Below are 23,107 nucleotides of genomic sequence, written 5' to 3'. Positions count from 1 at the left end.
CCCCCCCCCCAGAGAATTTTATTTGAACTCTTGTTTTGAACTGAAGTGATAATGCTATCTATGTACTTTGTGTTTGTTTAAGGGCCAGTGGCCACTTTGGTAACTTTAGTTCTGTACCTTGAAAATGTGACCTAAGAGATGTTTAGTGCTAATTCAAAAATAAAATTGTCTATGCTGTGGGCATGAAAGATCTTGGGGCTGAATGTAATGGGAATGCAAATTTGAAAGATCTTCCCTGCCCCTAGGCTAAAGTTCACCTGAAGCCTGGGGTGGGAGGCTTGTTTTTTCAGTAGATACTTTTTGATTGGCCAATGGGTAAATAAGGTTGTTACATTCTCTCAGCCAGGAGAAGGCTATATAAGCCCTGATGTGAGGCTTTGTTTTGGGGGCTCACTTTGAGAAGTGTTCTGTGATTTGATATGGATTCTGGGATGCCGTTGTCCAGAGCCCCCCTCGGCTTTGAAAAACCCAGATGTTAAAACCCAGATGTTGATTGGGTATGGATGTAATGGCTGGACAGTTTGGAAAGCTGTCTACTTGATCTGTTTCTGTCTTGATAATTCTGCCTGTATACTTTGAAGTTCGGGGTGCTGACCTTTTCCCCCTGAACAAGGTAAATGATATATGTCTGACTGATTAAAGTAAGCTTGTTAATCCATTTTGAGTTGCTTTCCTTTATCAAAGCAGATCCAAGAACCTATGTTGACAGCAAACCCTGAGGACGCTTGGGGTGCTTGCTGCTACACCCCCCCCCCATGGCAGCATACAATCAGGTATAGGATCTGCAGATACTTTCACATTAGACATTGGTCAGGTTGAAAAGATGGATTGTAATGGATGGAATGAACAATGGAAAAGAGGAAAACAAACCAAACAAGAGAGAGAGCAGGTAATTTGTTTCAATCTGCATTCAAACTCTGTTCTTTCTCTGAATGTAGACATCTCTCTCCATCATGAGTCTTTTGGAGTTTACTTGTAGTCCTGCATTTCTGAAGAGTCTGGTCTATCAAAGCTGGTCGTCACATATACGTTCTATCTGTAATTGTGTACAAATTTTTCCTGGTTCTGCTCTTCTCATTCAGCATCAGCTCATATAAGCCTGTCCAGGTAGATACGAAGTCCATCTGCTCTTGGTTTCTTATGGAGCAAAAGTATTCCATTACATTCATATACCATAACTTATTTAGCCATTTTGATGGGTATCCCCTTAATTTCCAATTCTTTGCCACCACAAAAAGAGGTGGTATAAATATTTTTGTACATATGGGTCTTCCTCCCGCTTCTATGATCTCTTTGGGATACAACCCTAGAAGTGGTATTGCTGGGTCAAAGGATATGAAATTACTTATAGCCCTTTGGGCATAGTTCCAGCTTGCTCTCCAGAATGGTTGGATCAGTTCACAACTCCACCAGCAATGTATTAGTGTTCAAATTTTTCCACATCGTCCCCAGCATTTATCATTTTCCTGTTCTGTCATCTTAGCCAATCTGACTGGTGAGATGTGGTACCTCAGAGTTGTTTTGATTTGAATTTCTCTAACCAATAGTGATTTTAGAGCATTTCTTCATGTGCTTATAGATATCTTTAATTTCTTCGTCTGAGAACTGTCTGTTCATATCCTTTGACCATTTATCAATTGGGGAATGACTTGTATTCTTATAGATTTGACTCAATTCTCTGTATATTTTAGAAACGAGGCCTTTTATCATCGACATTGGTTGTAAAAATTCTTTCCCAATTTCCCACTTTCCTCTTAATCTTGGTTACATTGGCTTCGTTTGTACAGAAGCTTTTCAGTTTCATGTAACCAAAGTTATCTATTTTATATTTTATAATGCTCTTTAATTCATCTTTGGTCATGAAATCTTCCCCTCTCCATAAATCTGGACAGGTAAACTATTCCTTGCTTTCCCAGATTGCTTGCAGTATCATCCTTTATACCTAGATCACACACCCACTTAGGCTTAATTTTGGAATATGGTGTTAGATAATGGTTTATGCCCAGTTTCTGAAATACTATATTCCAGTTTTCCCAGCAGTTTATGTTAAATAGCGAGTTCTTATCTCAAAAACTGGGGTCTTTAGGTTTATCAAAGAGTAGATTATTATAGTCATTGACTGCTGAGTCTCATGTACCCAATCTATTCCATTGATCCACTGCTCTATTCCTCAGCCAGTATCAAGTAGTTTTGATGACTGCTGCTTTATACTACAGATTAAAATCTGTTATAGCTAGGCCACCTTCTCTAGCATTTCTTTTCATTAATACCCTTGATAACCTGGACCTTTTATTCTTCCAAATGAATGTTATTACGATTTTTTCTAGGTCTATAATTTTTTTTGGTAAATTTATTGGTATGGCACTAAATATGTAATTTAATTTATATAAAATTGTCATTTTTATTACATTAGTTCGACCCAGCCATGAGCAATTGATGTTTTTCTACTTAGTTAGATCTGACTTTGTGTGGAAAGTATTTTGTAGCTGTGTTCATATAGGTTCTGGGTTTGTTTTGGCAGGTAGATTCCCAAATATTTTATAATGTCTACAGTAACTTTAAATGGGATTTCTATCTTTTGCTGTTTGATTTCATTAGAAATATACAGGAATGATGATGATTTATGTGAGTTTATTTTATATCCTGCTACTTTGCCAAATTTATTTATTGTCTCAAGTAGTTTTTTACTTGACTCTTTAGGATCCTCTAAGTATATCATCCGCAAAGAGCGATAACTTGATCTCTTCTTTGCCTAATTTGATTCCTTTGATTTCTCTTTCTTCTCTAATTGCTACTGTAAACATTTCAAGTACCAGACTGAACAAGAGGGGTGATAGTGGACACCCTTGTTTAACCCCTGACCTTATTAGAAATGCTTCTAGCTTATTCCCATTACATATAATACTTGCTGATGGCTTTAAATAGATGCTACTTATTTTAAGGAAAGCTCCATTAATTCCTATACTTTCCAGTGTTTTTAATAGGAATGGATATTGTACTTTGTCAAAAGCCTTTTTTTCTGCATCTATTGAGATAATCATGTGGTTTCTGCTAGTTTTATTTGTCGATATGATCACTTATACTGGTTTTCCTAATATTAAACCATCCTTGCCTTCCTAGAATGAATCCTACCTGATCAAAGAGTATTATTCTTGTGATAAGTTGCTGTAGTCTTTTTGCTAATATTTTATTTAAAATTTTTGATTCTATATTCATGAGGGAAATTGGCCTGTAACTTTTTCTGTTTTATCTCTTCCTGATTTAGGTATAAGTACCATTTTTGTGTCATAAAAAGAAATTGGTAGGGCTCCTTCTTCACTAATTTTCCCAAATAGTTTGTAGAGTATTGGAATCAATTGTTCTTTAAATGTTTGATAGAATTCACTAGTGAATCCATCTGGCCCTGGAGAATTTTTCCTAGGGAGTTCACTGATGGCTTGTTCAACTTCGTTTTCTGAGATGGGATTAAGTAATTTACTCCCTCTTCAGTTAATCTGGGCAATTTACATTTTTGTAAATATTTATTTATTTCACTAAGATTGTCAAATTTATGTGCATATAATTTGGCAAAATAATTCTTGTTGTTATAATTTCCTTTTAATTGGAGGTAGATTTTACCCTTTTCATTTTTGATACTCATAATTTGGTTTTGTTCTTTCTTTTTTTAATCGTATTGGCTAAGGGTCTATCAATTTTATGGGTTTTTTCATAAAACCAGCTCTTAGTTTTATTTATTAATTCAATAGTTTTCTTAATTTCAATTTTATTAATCTCTCCTTTGGTTTTCATTATTCTTAATTTAGTATTTAATTGTGGATTTTCAATATGTTCTTTTTCTAGGTTTTTCAATTGTATGTCCAATTCACTGACCTCCCTTTTCTCTAATTTATTCATGTATGTACTCAGGGATATAAAACTTCCCCTAAGAACTGCCTTTGCTGCATCCCACAAATTTTGGTATGTTGTTTCATTATTATCATTCTCTTGAATGAAGTTACTGATTGCTTCTATGATTTCTTGTTTGACCCACTCATTCTTTAGGATTAAATTGTTTAGTTTCCAATTAGTTTTTAGTCTGTCTTTCTGCATATGATTTTTACTGCATCATGATCTGAGAAGGATGCATTTGATATTTCTGTCTTTCTGTGAGGTTTTTATGTCCTAGTACATGGTCAATTTTTGTGTATGTGCCATGTACCGCTAAGAAGGTATATTTCTTTTTATCTATCCCCATTCAGTTTTCTCCAGAGACCATACCTACCCTCTCTAAAATTCTATTCACCTCCTTAACTTCTTTCTTGTTTATTTTGAGGTTGGATTTACCAAGTTCAGAGAGGGAGAGTTTAAGGTCCCCCACTAGTATAGTTTTGCTATTCATTTCTTCCTCTAATTCCCTTACCTTCTCCTCTAGGAATTTAGATGCTATATACCACTTGGTGCATATATGTTAAGTAATGATATTGCTTCATTCTTGATGGCACCTTTTAGCAAGATATAGTTTCCTTCCTTATCTCTTTTAATTAGATCAATTTTTACTTTTGCTTTATCTGAGATAAGGATTGCTACCCCAGCTTTTTTTACTTTAGCTGAGGCATGATATATTTTACTCCAGCCTTTTACCTTTACCCTGTGTGTATCCCTCTGTTTCTTGTAAACAGCATATTGTAGGATTATTAAGTTTTATTTTATTAAATCTGTTTATCTACTTTTAGTTTACAACATTCAGTTCCACAATCCTTTGATTTCCAAATTTTCTACCATTCACTCTTCTCTTCCCCCCCACCCCACTCCCCGGCCCAAAGCATGCAATCAGATACAGGCTCTACAAATACCTTCACATTAAGCATTAGTTAGGTTGTAAAGAAGAATTATAACCAATGAAGTGAATGAGAAGGAAGGTATGAAACAAAACTAAACACAAAAGAGAGAGCAAGTAGTTTGCTTCAATCTGCATTCAAACTCCATAGTTTTCTTCTCTGGATGTGGATATCCTTTCCATCATGAGTCTTTTGGAGTTGTCTTATAACCTTGCATTGCTGAGAGGAGCCCAGTCTTATCAGAGTTAGTCATCACACATATGATGTGTCTGTAATTATGTACAAAGTTCTCCTGGTTCTGCTCTTCTCACTCAGCATCAGTTTATGTAAGTCTCTCCAGGTTATTATGAAGTCCATCTGCTCCTCATTTCTTATAGCACAATAGTATTCCATTACTTTCATATACCACAACTTGTCTAGCCATTCCCCAACTGATGGCATCCCCTTGATTTCCAATTCTTTGCTACCACAAAAAGAGCTGCTATAAATGTTTTTGTGCAAACAGGTCTTCTTCCCACTTGTATGATTTCCTTAAGATACAGCCCTAGAATTGGTATTGCTGGGTCAAATGGTATGCGCTTTTTTATAGCCCTTTGAGCATAGTTCCAAATTGCTCTCCAGAATGGTTGGATCAGTTCACAACTCCACCAACAATGCATCAGCGTTCCAATTTTTATACATCCTCTCCAGCATTTATCGTTTTCCTGTTTTGTCATCTTAGCCAATCTGATGTGGTACCTCAGAGTTGTTTTGATTTGCATTTCTCTGATTAATAGCAATTTAGAGCATTTTTTCATATGTTTATAGATAATCTTTAATTTCTTCCTCTGAAAACTGCCTGTTCATATCCTTTGACCATTTATCAACTGGAGAATGACTTGTCTTCTTATAGATTTGACTCAATTCTCTGTGTATTTTAGAAATGCAATCTTTATCAGAGACAATGGTTGTAAAAATTCTTTCCCAGATAGGAGGGAGGGAAATATAGTCAGTCTTTTACAATATATCTACTATGTTATTGTTTTGCATTAGCCACACATGTACAACCTATACTGAACTGCTTATCTTCCCAGTAAGAGTGGGTGACAAGGAAGGAAGGGAATGAATCTAGAATTGAAAGTTTTAAAATCAAATATTCAAATATATATGTATATATATAAACTATTATTAATACCATCTTACATGTAATTGGGAAATAAGATATACAGGCACTGAGGCATAGAGATCCACTGGAAAAGTCGAAAGGGTTATGGGAGAAAATATGGGAGAGAGCAGATTGGAGCAGGAGATATCCTGTGGGCCTGCTATTTTGGGGCGGTGGGTAGGGGAAAAATGGGGAGAAAATTTGTAACTCAAAATCTGGCGGAAACGAATGATGTAAATCAGAAGCTAATAAAGCATTAGAAATTATGCTTTAAAAAAATTCTTTCCCAGTTTTCCGCTTCTCTCCTAATCTTGGTTAACTTTACTTGTAGAAAAACTTTTCAATTTAATGTAACCAAAATTATCCATTTTGTATTTCATAATGCTTTCTATCTCTTCTTTGGTCATATATTCCTTCCTTCTCCATAAATCTGACAGGTAAACTATTCCTTGCTCTCCCAGATTGCTTACAGTCTCAGCCTTTATATCTAGATCATGCACCAATTTAGATTTTATTTTGGTATATAGTGTAAGATATTGGTCTATGCCCAGTTTCTGCCATACTATTTTCCAGTTTCCCCAGCAGTTTTTGTCAAATAGTGAATTCTTATTCCAGAAGCTAGGGTTCGTCAAACAATAAATCACTACTGTCACTGACTGCTGTGTCTCATGTACCTAATTTATTTCACTGATCCACCACTCCATTCCTCGGTCAGTACCAAGTAGTTTTGATAACTGCTGCTTTATAATACAGTTTAAAATCTGGTATGGCTAGACCACCTTCTCTACCATTTCTTTTCATTAGTTCCCTAGATATTCTGGACTTTTTTTTCTTCCAGATGAATTTTGTTACTATTTTTTTAGCTCTGTAAAATAATTTTCTGGTAGATTTATTGGTATAATACTAAATAGGTAAATTAAATTAGGTAATATCACCACTCTATTTCTTAGCCAGTACCACATTGTTTTGATGATTACTGCTTTGTCATAAAGTCTGAGATATGGCAATGATAGGCCATCCTTCACTTTTTTCCCACTGGTTCCTTTGCTATTCTTGACCTTTTGTTTTTCAGATGAATTTTGCTATGATTTTTTCTAGCTCTGTAATTTTTGGTAGTTTGGTATGGCACTGAATAAGCAGATTTAGATAGAACTGTCATTACTATTATATTGGCTTGATCTTTTCATGAGCAATAAATGTTTTTCCAATTGTTTAGATCTGACTTTATTTGTGTGAAAAATGTTTTGTAATCGCGTTCATACAGTTCCTGGTTTTATCTTGGCAGATAGACTCCCAACCATTTTATGCTGTCTGGTTATTCTAAAAGGAATTTCTTTTTCTATCTCTTTCTGATGGACTCTGTCATATAAAAAAATGCTGATGACTTGTGGTGGGGAGGTAGGGTTTACATCCTGCAACTCTGCTGAAGTTCATCATTTCAACTAATTTTTTAGGTGATTCTTTAAGTATATCATCTTATCATCTGCAAAGAGTGAGTTTTGTTTCCTCATTACCTATTCTAATTTCTTTCTCTTATTGCTAGAGCTAGCATTTATAATATAACATTGAGTAAGAGTGGTGATAAAGGGCTCCTTCACCTTTGATCTTACTGGGAAGGCCTCTAGCCTATGCCTACTGCAGATAATGCTTGTTGATGCTTGTAGACAGATATTATGTATCATTTTATGGAAAGCTCCCTTTAGTCATATGCTTTCTAGTGTTTTTTTTTTTTTAAGGTAAACTGCTCTATAGTTTTCTTCATGGTTTAGATATCAGTACCATATTTGTGGCATAAAAGTAATTTGTAGGATTCTTTATTTTTCCAAGTAGTTTATAGTTAATAGTTTTCAAATAGTTGGAATTAAGTTTTTTTTTTTAAATGTTTGGTAGGCTTCATTTGTGAATCCATCTGGTCCTGGAGATTTTTTTCTTTGGAAGCTCACTAATGGCTAATTCAATTTGTCTGAGATGGGTTAAATATTTTATTTCTTTTGTTATTCTGAGCAGTTTGGCATGAGACAGCTAGGTGGTACAGTGGATACAGTGGTGGCTTGAAATCAAGAAGACTCATCTTCTTGAATTCAAATTTGGTCTCAGACACTTCCTAGCTGTGTGACCCTGGCCAAGTCACTTAATCGTATTTGACTTAGTCTCCTCATCTGTAAAATGAACTAGAGAAGGAAATGACAAACCACTCAAGTATCTTTGCCAAGAAAACCCCAAATGGACTCACAAAGAGTAAGATATGACTGAAACAACTGAACAAAAATTAATCTACTTCACTTAGATTGTTAGACTGGCATATAATAGCTCCTAATTGCTTTAATTTCACTTTCACAGGTAATGAATTCATCTTTTTCATTGTTCATATTGGCAATCTCATTCTTTTTTCTTTAAATCAAATTAAACCAATGATTTGTCTGTTTTGTTCTTTTTGAAAAAATAAAACCAGCCACTCTATTTCTTAATTAGCTCAATGGTTTATCTTACGTTGAATTTTATTAATCTGTTTTGATTTTCAGGATTTCCAATTTGATATTTAACTGGGAATTCTTATTTTGTTCTTTTTCTTTTTTAGTTTCATGCCCACTTCATTCATCTGCTATTTCCCTAAGACATGGTCAGATTTTGTGTATATGTAATCTATCACTGAGAAAAAGATATAATCCTTTCTATTCCCACTCAATTTTCTCCAGAGATTTATCATACCTAACTTTTCTATAATTCTACTCATCTCCTTAATTTCTTTCTTGTTTATTTTTTGGTTAGATGTATTTGTTCCTAAGAGAAGAAAGTTGTGGTTCCCCCATGTAATAGTACTGGTATTTAAAGCTCCCCCTGTATTAGCTTGGTTTTTGGTTTGATTGTGTTAAAACCCAGAGCTTGTGAATCCTACTTGTGGGATGGACTTGGTGACGTGAAAAGAGGGCTGAACTGGAAGGAGCTGGTGACGTAAATTTAGAGAGACACAAGAAAAGAGAGAGGCAGAAGAACTTTTTGGAAGCAGCACCTTTGGAGGCAGAGAGAGACCAAGAGGATTGCTGAGGGCCACTTTGAATTGCCCAGGACTTTTGAGAGCTGCCAAGGACTGAGGAGACATGGCTGTTATGCTGGTACTTTGTCTGTTTTGATGTTGTTTTGCCAGATCTGTCCACTGGTGAAAGAAATCCTGTTGTTGCAGAAGTGTTGGAACCTTGCTGGTTCAGAGCTCCTGAGACTGTTCTGCAGACAGAGAGTGAATTCTGTCCACTGGTGAAGGACAGTCCTATTGTTGCAGGGGTCTGGGAACCTTTCTGTTGGTTCCGAAGCCCTGAAGAAGGATTTTCTTGTTGTATGTTTACAGAAATCCTGGAAGAGGGTTTTGCTAATGTCTTCAGGGGTCCTAGGACTGTTCTGCAGACAGAGAATGAATTAATGAAGACACTGGCAATGTATCTTGTGGCCTTGCTAAGCTTTGTCTCCCCAGGAACAAAGATTGCTGAGAACTTGCCTCTGGTCAAGATGAAGAAAAGACCTCCATTTGGGTATTAAATGCTGTGCTTAAGCTTGTTGCAACTCTGGGGTAGATTCAATTGTGATCCAAAGGTGGGGAACTCTTGACCTTTTTATGCTCTGTGATTGAACAAATGAATGTACTTTACTTATGATTGGAAACTAATCTCCATTTGAGAACAGGGGCTTTGTGATGGACTAAATGAATGTACAGCCTAGGGGTGGAGCAGTATTTAGAAGAGGGACTTTGTGATTGATTCAATGAATCCAACATCCAGGGGTGGAGCAGTACTTGATTAAATCACACTTGGTAAATGCTGTATTTTGAATTATGCTATATGTTGATTCTATCTGTTCTTAATTTGTCACTGAATAAAATGGAGAGCACCTATGCTGGTATTTTGAACCTTGGGAAGTTGCCTTTGCTTGGCATTACACCCCACTAGTATAGTTTTACCATTTCCTCCAAAAACTTATTTAACTTTTCCTTTTAAAATTTGAATGATATAACACTTGTTGCATGTTTAGTATTAAAATTACTTCATTATCTATGGTACCTTTTAGCAAGATGTAGTTTCCTTGATTTTCTCTTAATTAGATCTATTTTTGTTTTTGCTTTGCAGCTGAAGCATAATGGAATCTGCTCCAGCTCCTTACCTTTATCTGTTTGTATCTATTTCAAATGTGTTTTCTTGTAAACAACATATTGTAGGAATATTGTTTTTTTAATTGACTATATGATCTGCTTTTATTTTATGGGTAAATCCATCCCATTCACATTCATGATTACTCTTTCTCCCTCCCTCCCCCTCACTCTCTCCTTTCATCCTGTTCCTCCTGAAAAACATTTTGCTTCTGACCACTGCCTCCCCTATTTCCCTGCAGGGCAAGACAGATTTCTAGAGCCAAATGAGTGTGTACATTATTTCCTTTTAGCCAATTACGATGAGAGTAAAATTCAAGCATTGCTTGCCACACCTTCATCTTCCCCTTCACTGTTAAAATAATTTCTCTTCTCCTTTATGGGAAATAATTTATCCTATTCTACCTCTCCCTTTCAACTTCTTCCAGTGAATTCCATTCTAACCCCTCATTGTTCATTTTTGGAAATTATCCCATCATAATTAACTCACATCTGTTTGCCCTCTGTCTATGTATACTGCTAACTGACCTAAAAAAGGCTCTTAGGAGTTATAAGTATCATCTTCCCATGAAGGATTGTAAAATGTTTAACCTTATTGAATCTCTTATAATTTCTCTTTCCTGTTTACCTTTTTACGTTTGAGTCTTGTATTTGAAAATCAAATTTTCTGTTCACTTCTGGTCCTCTGATCAGGAATGCTTGAAAGGCTTCTATTTCATTAAATATCCATTTTCCCTTGAAGAATTATACTCAGTTTCATCAGATAGGTGATTCTTGATTGTAATCCTTATTACTACTTTGCTCTTTGGAACATCACATTACAAGTCCTCTCATTGTTCCATGTAAAAGCAGCTAAATCTTGTGTTATCATGACTATGGCTCCACAACAGCTGAACTTTTTCTTCCTGGCTATTTGCAGTATTATTCCCTTGACCTGGGAACTCTAGAATTTGGTTATAATATTCTTTTTGATCTCTTTCAGGAGGTGATCAGTGGTTTCTTTCCAATTTCTAATTTAATCCTCTGATTCTAGAATATCAGTGCAGTTTTCCTTAATAATTTCTTGAAATATGATGTCTAGGTTTTTCTTTTTTCCTTTTCTTAATCATGGTTTTCAGGTAATCTGAAAAATCTCTCCTGGATCTGTTTCCAGATCAGTCAGTTGTTTTTCCAATGATATTTCACATTTTCTTCAATTTTTTCAGTTGTTTTATTATTTCTTGCTATCTCGTGGAGTCATTAGTTTCCAGTTGTCCAGTTCTGCTTTTTAATTATTTTCTTCAGTGAGCTTTTATACCTCCCTCTTCTATTTGGCCAATTCTACTTGTAAAGGAGTCATTACTTAAGTGAATTTTGCACTTCTTTCTTCATGATTCTCTTGCATCATTCTCATTTCTTCCCCAATTTTTCTTTTACCTTCTTGAGTTTAAAAATACATTTTGAGCTCTTCTAGGTAATCTTTTGTGGCCTCAGATCAATTCACATTTTTCTTTGAGACATCACATGTCTCAAATTTTTATATTTTCTGCTTTTGAATTTGTATTTTGAAACGTCCCTGTCACCATAATAACTTCCTATGTTTAAGCTGTTTTTGCTGCTGTTTACTCATTTTTCCAGCCTACTGCTTAACTGTCAACTTTATGTTAAAGTTGGCTCTGCTCCTATAGTGTGTGTGTGTGGGGGGGGGGGGAGGGGGGGCACTGTCCCAAGCTTCAGGTTTTTTGTGCTGCTGATTTCAGAGCTAATTCTCAGGACCTGTAAGTTTTTTAATTCTTTCAAGTTAATATGATCAAAGGAGAAGTATGTTTACTACTCTCCTGGATTGTACTATGGTTTGTGAGCAACCATAAGTACTCTTTTCTGCCCTAGGACTGTGACCCCAAACCCTGTATGGGCAATGTGACAAAGTTCTGAAATTGGGGCTAGGAAAGTCACCCCTATAATTTCCTTCTAACCAGTTGCCCAGCCCCTTTAACATCTGTGGGCTGAGGGTTCCATAAGTCACTGCCACCCGATCCCAAGGTCTATGATGGTTTTTCAAGGTGCTGCCTGTGCTGGACTGTGTTCTACTCTCACCCATTGACATAGACTTTTTCTATCAACCTTCTAAGTTGCCTTGACCTGGAAAACTGTTTCAAACCATCCTTCTGCTGGTTTGGCAGTTCCTGCATTCATTTTAAGGCATTATTTTAAAGTTGTTTGGAGAGGAATTTGGGAGAGCTCAGGGGAGTCCTTGCCTTTATTATGGCACCCTGGATCCACCCTCTGTGGCAAAACATTTTTGAGGAATACACATCTCTATTATATGCCTTGCTTGAGATTAAAAATTGAAGGGACATTCTATTTTCTCTCTATTGTCAGGTACTTCAATGAACCTTGAATGATTTTTACATATGTATAGATATCTTGCTGGAGGAGACTTTATGAGGCAGCCTTTTGCCCTATCAAAATGATGCCTTTTTTTAGGCCACAAAGCCAATGAGATCTTGGAATCTCTATATTCTCGGTCAGTTATGTAACCATAAAGTTGCATAGTCTACTGTGAAAATATCATTACAAGGGTCTACCTGTTCTCATACCTTAGTCAAGTGTGCCTTTGATACATGTTTTCCTCATGCTCAAAGACTTCACAGAGGAAGGAAAACAGGTATATAAGTTGGCAGTTTTAAGAAGGAAAACAGGTATATAAGTTGGCAGTTTTAATTTTCTCAATAGCCTTTTTTGGGTTAATAATTACATCAGAATCTGTCCCCAATAATTACATCTGTCTCCAAGTATCTGTCCTTCTCCTCTTTATCTTGAAAAGAAACCTCTCATGTTCACAAAAGCATAAACTGTATACTCTGTCTAGTCAAACTGTTCTTTCAATCTTTGTTATCATTAATGCCATTCTTATTTCATCATGAAGCTCATGGAGAACTGTGAGGTTAAGAGTATTAATGTGGTAGTTTTGCTCTGATGGGAAAGATTTTGTAAGATTTTGTTAATACTGACAAAACTTTTATCCCCATTTTTCATCTGGTTTTGATTTTCTTTCCATTTTCACCCTTAAGAGTTCTCAAAATGACCTCACGATGTCTCTTGTCAAGCTCTCTCTATTGAGGAAAAACTGATCACTCTTTCACCAGGAATCACCTCAGTTTCCTCATCTGATAAATTATGAGTGTGTTGGACTCATTGATCTCTAAGGTTCCTTCCTGTTTTAAATCTATGACCCACTGACCTATCAGTACTGTAGATCTTTTACCTATATGTGGCAAGGGCTCTAGCCTCAACTAAACCTTCAGATAAAAGGTAACTTAAGCGTTACCACATGTTAATGGAAGGAATCAGACACAGACCATCTTCTCCATTCCTTAAGAACCAAAGAGGAAGATAATAAACTAAACTCATCACCTATTCCCAAAGCTGCTTTCCCCCCAAGTAACTTAATCAATTCCTGTTAACAGTACTACCATTTTCCTAGGCTCACTCTTAAGTTGTTGTTCAGTAGCGTCCAATTCTTCAAGATTTTCATTTTGGGTTTTCTTGGCAAAGATACCAGAGTGGTTTGCCATTTCCTTCTCTAACTCATTTTACAGATGAGGAACCTGAGGCAAACAGGATTAAGTGACTTGCCCAGTGTCAAGATATTAGGAAGATACCTCTTTTCCAACTAAGGCCCAGCAAGCAGGTTGTGCCCTGAGCTTGGCATAACAACAACCCTTTGCGTGTTCATCCTCTGGATGATATCAGCCACAGCAAACCCCCAGAATTAGAATTTATGATTTTAACTATTTAGACCTATTTCCCAAAGGATCCTGGTCTGACAGCTGGAGCTACAGCAAACTGGCTACAAAAGAAAGTAATTAATCACATCTGATATTCTAACAATCCCTGTCCTTATAACCACTAAGTGAACCAAACCAAGTACTGCACTCCTGTTCCTGCCACACTAACTCTGGTTCTGAACAATTACAATGCTCAATGACCTTTAGGACATGAGACAATCACAAGCTCAGTGATTCTAATAACTTGGGGACTGTTCCCACAGGACCCAAGAAGACCTGTATTGTAGAAATGCCAACCCTGGTAATTGTTTACTCAAGAGACAGTGTTGGGTCTCATGTTTTCATGTATAAAAAGCCCCGCCCCTGTCACGAGTTCTCCTTTCCAGAGGGACTTCAGTTTGCAAACCTGTTTTCCTCACTTTGAAATTAAACCTCTATTTGACTCTCCTATCTCTAGCCTGCTTTGTTCAGCCCTGAACACCCACAGGTTGGAGACCAGTTCCAATCCAGTTGACACCAGGGTCACACAGCTACAAAGTATCTGAGGCCAGATTTGAACTCAGGAAGCTAAGTCTTCCTGCTTCCAAGCCCAGTGCTCTATCCAATGTGTCACCTGACTGCCCCAGTCTTAAGAATCTTTTTTAATTCTCCTATCTTCATTTCAATTGCATTAATCAACTGTCAAATCTATCACTTTTACTTCAGTAGTATCTCTTACATATATATGGTATCTTTCTAGACAGGCTCTCATCTTTTCTTGCACAGACTACTATAATAACCTTCTTCCATTCTTATCAATAGCAACAGTAATAAGTTAACATTTTTACATCACATTAAGGTTGCACTTTACATGTTATCTCATACAACCGTCAAAGGCAAGTATTATCCCCATTTAACAGATAAGGAAAAAAAGGTCAGACAGGGTAAGTTATTCTGCCCAGGTACACACAGCAATTAAGTGGCTCAGGCAGGATTTGAACTCAAGTCTTCCTAAGTCCATGTCCAGCACTCTCATCCACTACACCAATGGAATAAAACTCAAAAAGATATGAGGACTCCTAACCTAAATGATATAAAAGTATCCCAGTTGTATACAGATTTTTAAATCACATTTTTACATTATGTTCTACTGAATTTTATTTTGTTAAATATTTCCCAATTACATTTTAATCTGGTGAAATGCATGTTTGACACCTCTGTATATATACCCCCCCAACTGCCTCTTCATATCACTGTCCAAAAAAGCTCCCATTACTATGATCACATCATTCTTTAACTCAAAAACCTTCAGAGGTTTTCTATTGTTAACCAAAGAATAAACTGAAAATGGCCCTCTACTATTAAGACCTGCTACTATATAATTCCAATCTATCTCTATAGCTTTCTCTTATACAATAGCCAAACTGGAATACTTCACATTTTCATTCTGACCTCTTCTGTTATTTTGCCATTCCAAAAAAGTCTTAATCTGTTTTAAATCAAACTCATGTATCTGATTTCTTTGCACACAGAAGGTATATAATAAATAATTGTTGAATTGAGAAACTGTTGAAAAATAAGCGAAAGAAATTACTGTGATAATTTAGGTATAAATGTAGTTTTTAGAGCTCCCTCACCTGCATTTTAAGATTACTATGTCCTTAATAGACTTGTCAAAGGATACACAAGTAGAATGTGAATTTCCACTTTTCTAATTTAGTGCTCATTCTACTACATAACATATTATTTAGACAAAGAAGAATGTAAGACATAGATGCTGAAAACCAAGGGGAAATAAAAGGTACTATACAGTTCTCCCTCATTTAAAATACACACACACACAAAACTTGAACATTTTCTAAAGCTAGGAATTAGGCAACATGTAGCATCTTCATTTGAAGCACAATTTAAAAACAATTTTTTAAATGGGATAAATTTTTAAAACCCTATTAAAAACCATCTCCAGTACAAGCATAGAATTATAATGTCAAGGACAGCTAAGTAATTAGCTGCTAAAGGAAAGAATGCTTGTCAAAAAAAAAAAAACCAAACCCATATGAATCAGCAACAATAACATTTAAAAATCTTATGTGTTCCCTCAGTGCTTTTTAAGAGTGAGGGAATTTTCTATGACCAGTTTCTAGTATATCTCTTTGCAACTCATTCTACATAATAGAATATTTTATACATTAATAAAATACTGAATAAAGTATTTGTTTAAACGTCATAATTAACAACAATTTCATATTTTTAAGGGTGATTTCTATGGAAATACATTTGCTTTTATTTCTCAGTCATTTCCTACTTAATACAGAACTTGCTGTGGTGTGAGGAGTGTGCTGAAAATGCTTGAATAAAGCATTTTGTTTTTTCAAGGAGAACATAAGAAAAAGGAATCCATTTTAGTTACATCTACAAGATATTAGAGAATTCAGTATGACAGGTCTGTCTTAAAACTTAAAACTACCTAAAAGACCACAATATAATGTGATCTGAATTTATAACATGTTTCCACAACATGGATGGCCAAGTACAATATTACAAGAATGTTCCTACATATTTATTTCAACTCGAAGCACATCTTAGGTTCTGAACTGGCAAAAAGTTCACTTTTGGACAAATTAATTGAATTTACTTACATTGTTTTTAGGATCTTTCAAATTGAACATCAAACTTCTATATTTGTTCTTATATTTGGCATCGGTATCCCGAAAAAAAGAGAAAAGTTCCTTTTCAATTTTTGTTGCAACTTTGGAAGCTCGCTCCTCTGGGATCTTCAAATTTGAATCTGTAAGTCTTAAAACAACAACAAATTTTTTTTTAATTAACCAAAGATTCTTTTCTTTTACAATGCTATCATGATTATATTACCTTTTCATGAGAATGTCTTTGAGAGAGTGTTTGACACTTTGTCTGATCTGGTCTGCAGAAGGTTTGGAAGTAGGAGTTGGGGGTGTGTGCACATTAGGCAATCCTGCTTTCTCAGTTTTCTTCTTTTTTAACTCCTGCTTTTCATGTATACCTTAATTGAAATAAAGTGAAGAATTTACTTAAAAATAAAGTCTATGTAAAGTTCTGTAAGGAAAATTAACATATTAAAGAGTTCATGTGATTGTTTAAAAAAAAAAACTGTCAAATTACTGAAAATAAAAAGTCTGAAACATAGTCTCTTTCCTTCTAAAAACTTTGTACATTCTCCCTTCCAGATAATTATTTTCATAAATTAAGGAATATAAATGAATCAAATAAAAGTAATTTAGAAAATACATTCTTGAATACAGGCTAAATAAATAGCTGCTTTTTAAAGTTTCTTTTCCCTTCATCTTATCTTCTGCACCAGTATATTAATAAACCTAATAGCAAAAAAGTATCTGATTTCTAACTATCAATATTTATTAATTCACCTGAAAACTAGAGTCATGATTTGGAAACCATCAAGTATAACCTTATTTTACAGATGAGAAAACTGAGGCCTAGAGTCTAAGTGGTTGCTTATGGCCAGAACAGTCATTATTAGTCTTACCTGAGCACAAAACTTTTCCTGAGGCTTAATTCCAAATAGATATACAGTGGGCACTATTAATAGTGACTTTTAAATTATTCTCTTTTAATTTCTAAATTTTATTCCTCTCTTCTCCCCCTCTCCACCCACTAAGAAAACAAGAAAAACAAAATCCTTACAAATATGGATAGTCATGGCAAAATTCCCATTAGCTATGTCTAAGAAAATATGTTTCAATTTGCACTTAGAGTACATCAGCTAATGCTCTGCTCTTCTACCTGGAGATGGATAACATGTATTATCCATGAATTCTTTGGAACAGTGATTGGTCACTGAATTGACCAGAGTTCCTATTTTCCTTTTCTCAAAGTTAATAAACCTTACAATACTGCTGTTATCACATATACTGTATTCCTACTTTTGCTCTGTATACTTTGCATTAGTTCATACAAATCTTCTCAGGTTTTTCTGAAACCATTCTCCCTTTTACTACTTATGGAAAAATAATATTCATCTACTATATCTTGTTCAGTCATTCCCAAACTGATGAGAATTTCCTCAGTTTCTAATTCTTTCCCACTACAAAAAGAGCTATTATAAATATTTTTGTAAAGAAAGGTCTTTTTCCTCCTTCTTTGATCTCTTTGGGGCAAAGTTGCTTTTCAGAATAGCTAGACTAATTCAGTTCCACCAACAGTGTACCTGCTTTCCTCTATTTGTCATTCACTTTTTTTGGTCATCTTAATCTTCTAAGTGTGGTGTGAGGTGGTACCTCAGAGTTGTTTTAGTCTGCATTTCTCTAATTATTAGTGACTTAGAGTTTTTATATGATTATTGATAGCTTTTTGCTTTCTTCTGCAAACTGCCTCTTTCTATCAATTGAAGAATGGCTTTTCCTCATAAATCAGGGGAAAAAATGAACATTCAACAAAATACAGAGGACTTTCAAGCATTCTTGATGAAAAAAAAAAACTGAACTGAAAATCTGACTTGCAAATACAAGACTCAAGTATAAAAAGGTAAACAAGAAAGGGAATCATTAGGGACTTAATAAGGTTAAATTGTTTGCATTCCTCCATGGGAAGACGTTTGTAACTCATAGGAACTATCTCACTATTAGGGGAGATAGAAGAAGTAAATATACACAGAGGGCACTGTAATGGCAAGCACAGAAGTAGTTCACGCATTGTTTTAGCTATTCAATTAACACCTCGTTTCAGTTCAAGTTTCTTTTGAGCCTTCTATCAAGTCTGTTAAGATAAAAGAATGTATGTTAGGGGCGGCCAGGTGGCTCAGTGAGTAAGAACACCAGCTCCAGTGTCGGGATGACCTGGAGATCGAATCCCGGGCTCAGACACTTAGCACCATACCAGAAATAACTGGCCGTGTAACCTTGAGCAAGTTACTTAACCCTGATAGCTTATAAAAAAAAAAAACAGAATGTGTGAATCCCACAACTTGTGAACCCCAGAACTCATGAATTACTGCAAAAGGGAGGAGAGGAACTAATGATCACATATAAGGAGAATTTCCAGGCTAGAGAAAGAAGAACTGAAAAGAGGACTCTTGCAGTGGCAGAGTCAAGAAGGAGAAAACTTGTGGTATCCTGGCACTCTGTCTGCTCTGTGTTGATGTTTGTTTGTGATACTTTGTACAGAAGCCCTGGGACCTTCCTGGAAGCCCTGAAAGAAGATTTTCTGGTTGTATGTTTACAGAAGTCCTGGAGGAGGGTTTTGGAGGTTCTAGAACTTTACTGATGATTTGTGCTGACCTCTTGAACCTTGTGTGTGGGTCCTGTGTTGATTTCACAGGCAGATAGTGAATTGATAATGGTGCTAGCAATGTGCATGAATATCATTGTGGCTCTGTTAAGCTTTGTCTTCCCAGAAACAGGAACTGTGAAGGACTCGAGGTGGACTGGACACTGTGAACTTCAATATGGAACAGGAACTGGAAGAACTGAACAAGGAGCTAGACAAGGAACTGGGAGCTGCCTGTCTGTGAATCCAGGTTGACAGTTGGAGCTGGGACCATGGAAGCTGAGAGCCAGCCTCAAGTCAAATTGAAATTAGACTTTACTTGGATACTGTGTACTGACTAAGAAGATCATGATTTACTTGTGACAAAGGGGTGGATGGTCTGTGTATTTCCTACTACCCCTTAAGAGGGTACTAAGTAGTGACTGATTTGTAACTCAATGTGCTCCATGGGTGGAAGACTTTGACCTTTTTGTACTTTATGATTCAATGACTGAGTTGCTAAGTGATTGACTAAATGATTGTACTTTGTTCAAAACTATGTGACCACTGTGGTGAAAACTATGTGGCCATTTTAGTAATAAACTGTTGAGTTGTGACATGATGAATGCTATATTTTGATTTTCTGTGATAAGTTGTAAAACTGTGAATGTTCTACCTTGATTTTCTGTGTGACTGAGTTGCTAAGTGATTGACTAAATGATTGTACTTTGTTCAAAACTATGTGACCACTATGGTGAAAACTATGTGGCCATTTTAGTAATAAATTGTTGAGTTGTGACATGATGAATGCTATATTTTGATTTTCTGTGCTAAGCTGTAACATTGTGAATGTTCTACCTTGATTTTCTGTGAATGTTTTCCTCTGATTTGTTATTGAATAAATAGTTTACTATACTATGTAATCAGAACCTTGAAAGCTGTTCACAGCAGCTGCCCTCCAGAAAGTTGCTTGTGTGTGGCTTTACAGGCACAGATGTTAGTCAAATACAAATGGATATCAAAAAAATTTTTTAAATAAAATTACAGGGTAAGAGAGGAATGTACTGGGGGACAGAGAAAGGCTGAATGGGGTAAACTGCCTCACATAAAAAAGGCAAGAAAAAGCTCTTACAGTGGAGGGGAAGAAGGGAGAGGTAAGGAGGAGTCAGTGAACCCTTTATCTCATCAGAACTGGCTCAAAAATAACAGACACGCTCACTTTGATATAGAAATTTATCTTATCCTATAGGAAAGTAGGAGGGGAAAGGGATAAGAGAACAGGGAAGGATCAGAGAAGAGAGGGCAGATTGGGGGAAAGGGTAGTCAGAAACAAAACACTTTTGAGGAGGAACAGGATGAAAGAAGAGATAGAACAGAATAGGGATAAGATGGAGGGAAATACCATTAGCAATAATAACTGTGAAAAAAATTTTTGAAGCACGTTTCTCTGATAAAGGCCTCATTTCTCAAACATAGAGAAGTGAGTCAAATTTATAAAAATAAGAGCCATTCCCCGATCGATAAATGATCAAAAGATATGAACAATTTTCAGGTGAAGTAATCAAAGCTATTTATATCCATATGGAAAAATGCTCTTACTACTACTGACTGGAGAAATGCAAATTAAAATAATTCTGGGGCACTACCTCATACCTATTAGATTCACTAACAGGGAAAAAAGGAATATGACAAATGTTAGAAAGGATGTGGGAAAAATGAGACATTAATGCACTGTTGGCAGAGCTGTGAAATGGTTCAATCCTTCTGTAGTTTAGAACCATACCTAAATGGCCATAAAACCATGCATACCCTTTAACTTAGCAATATTACTACTAAATCTGTATTCCAAAAGAAAAAAAAAAAACAAAAGGGAAAAGGATCTATATGTACGAAAGTACTCGTTTTGGGGGGCAAGGAATTGGAAATTGAGGGGATGCCCAACAACTGGGGAATTACCAAATAAATTGTGGTATGTGACTATGATGAAATGCTATTGTACTATAAGAAATGATGAGCAGGATAATCTCAGAGATACCTGGAAAGATTTACATGAGCTGATGCAACATGAAATGTGTACTGCATACAAAGTAACAGCAATACTGTAAGATGATCAACTGTGAACGACTTAGCTATTTTCATCAATACAATGATCCAAGACAACTCTGAAGGACTTCTGAAGAAAAATGCTGTCCATCCCAAGAGAAAGAACTAATGGTGTCTGAATACAGATTGAAGCTTAAGGTTTTTGCTTTCTTTATTTTTTTTGTCTGTTTTCTTTCACAACATGACTATTATGGAAATGTTTTGCACGTCTACACATATAAACCTGTATCAAAGCTTGCCTTCTCAGTGAAGGGGGTGGGGAAGAATGGAAAAGAATTTGGAACTCAAATTTTAAAAAACAAATATTAAAAACTGTTTCTACATGTAACTGAAGAAAAAATTTAAAAAATAGCAATAATAAATAAAAAAGAATCTCTGCAATATATGCATATGCCTACCCTAATAAGATACAGCCTCTTTTCAGGGCAAGAACTGCTTAACTTTTATCTTTATATCTGAAGCATCTAGCACATAAAAAGCAATTAATAAATGTTTGTTTACTGACTGGAACAGAACAAATCTTGAGACAAGGCACTTAAAGGAGTATCACATTTCCTTAACTATACTATTATTTAAAGATAAGTAAATCATGAGTTAGACCTTCAGAAAATCTTATTTAAAAACAAATGAGATTTCTACCATAACTGCTGGAGAAATACATTTCTTGTAATGGAAATACATCTAAACATTTTTAAGACATTTTGAAAACAATTCTTAGGCAGTAGCATATGCCATGAAACATAAATAGAGTGGAAAATTCTGTCAAATTCCATACCTGATTTTGTAGTCTTTTCACCTGTGCAAAAAACAGTTGTAGACTCTTTTGTAATTTTTTCATTTTTCTCTTCTGAGGATCTCCGGGGTAAAATTGTTTGTCCCGTCTTTCGAAGAGGAGCCAGCTGCCATTTTTTAATCTCAGAATCTTTATATTCTGATGAATTTTTACCATCCCCAGATTCCTGAAAAAAAAAAATGTTTAATTCAATTAATTTGATTCCATACAATGAAAACCAAACTGAGGGCATCATAACATAATGGACTGACAAAGGATCTTGGAATTAGGAAGTCCAACTTTCAAGGACCACCTCTGACAAGGCAAGTCTCTAAGACGACAGAGCCACAGAGAAGGAAGATCTGCATTGTTAAAAGGAAATTTCCTCAAAAGGAGTTCCCCATATGCCAATAAGATCACAGCTTGAGCCAAAAGAGAAAAAAGGAAAAATTCATATCTAAAAGTAGAGCCAATTGTAAATCAATAATTTGTGAAAAAATTTTAAAGTGTAATACTATTTTAAGATAACAAGTCTTCAAAAAAAAGTTCACGTAGGGGCAGCCAGGTAGCACAGGCTCCAGTGTCAGGATGACCGGGGGATCGAATCCAGGCTCAGACACTTAGCACCCACCCAGAAACACCTGGCCGTGTAACCTTGAGCAAGTTACTTAACCCCAATTGCTTAGGGGTGGCCAGGTGGCTCAGCAAGTAAGAGCACCGGCTTCAGTATCAGGATGACCTGGGGATCCAATCCGGGCTCAAATACTTAGCACCACACCCAGAAATAACTGGCCATGTAACCTTGAGCAAGTTACTTAACCCCAACTGCTTAAAAAAAAAATACAGTCAGCTCTCATTTGTCCATAATTAGATTTTGCAAAATTTCTTGTTTCTTCTTCACCTCACCCAAAACCAGCTATCAGGTTTTACACAATTGAAAAAAGAATAACTATGCAGGGAGCTATGAACTGGTCTAGCAATCCTGAAAAGCAATTTGAAACTATATCTCCAAAGTCATCAGACTCTGCATACCCTCTGATTCAGCAATATCTCTCATAGATCTATAATCCACAAAGATCAGAGATAGAGGAAACAGACTCATCAGTTTAAAAAGTTGTTTTTTTTTTTAAACATCTAATAACACCA

At 35.7% G+C, this 23,107-nt stretch overlaps 1 protein-coding gene across 4 annotated transcripts in view; it reads right to left on the bottom strand.

Annotated features, from left to right (window-relative positions):
- PHF3 (PHD finger protein 3) overlaps nucleotides 1–23,107 on the bottom strand; it is a 115,644-nt gene that overhangs the window by 26,640 nt on the left and 65,897 nt on the right. For all 4 annotated transcript variants that reach the window (XM_069070708.1, XM_069070710.1, XM_069070711.1 and 1 more), the window contains 3 exons: nucleotides 21,965–22,148; nucleotides 16,717–16,867; nucleotides 16,485–16,641 (listed from right to left, as the gene is read on the bottom strand). In XM_069070708.1, coding sequence (XP_068926809.1) covers nucleotides 16,485–16,641; nucleotides 16,717–16,867; nucleotides 21,965–22,148 — 492 coding nt within the window. The remainder of the gene's footprint in view (nucleotides 1–16,484; nucleotides 16,642–16,716; nucleotides 16,868–21,964; nucleotides 22,149–23,107) is intronic.

Source organism: Petaurus breviceps, unplaced genomic scaffold (assembly GCF_028583685.1).
Source record: "Petaurus breviceps papuanus isolate PSGF00001 unplaced genomic scaffold, PetGlider_PUasm1.0 90822, whole genome shotgun sequence".
Lineage (NCBI taxonomy): Eukaryota > Metazoa > Chordata > Mammalia > Diprotodontia > Petauridae > Petaurus > Petaurus breviceps.
This window is presented reverse-complemented; position numbering and strand designations above follow the sequence as displayed.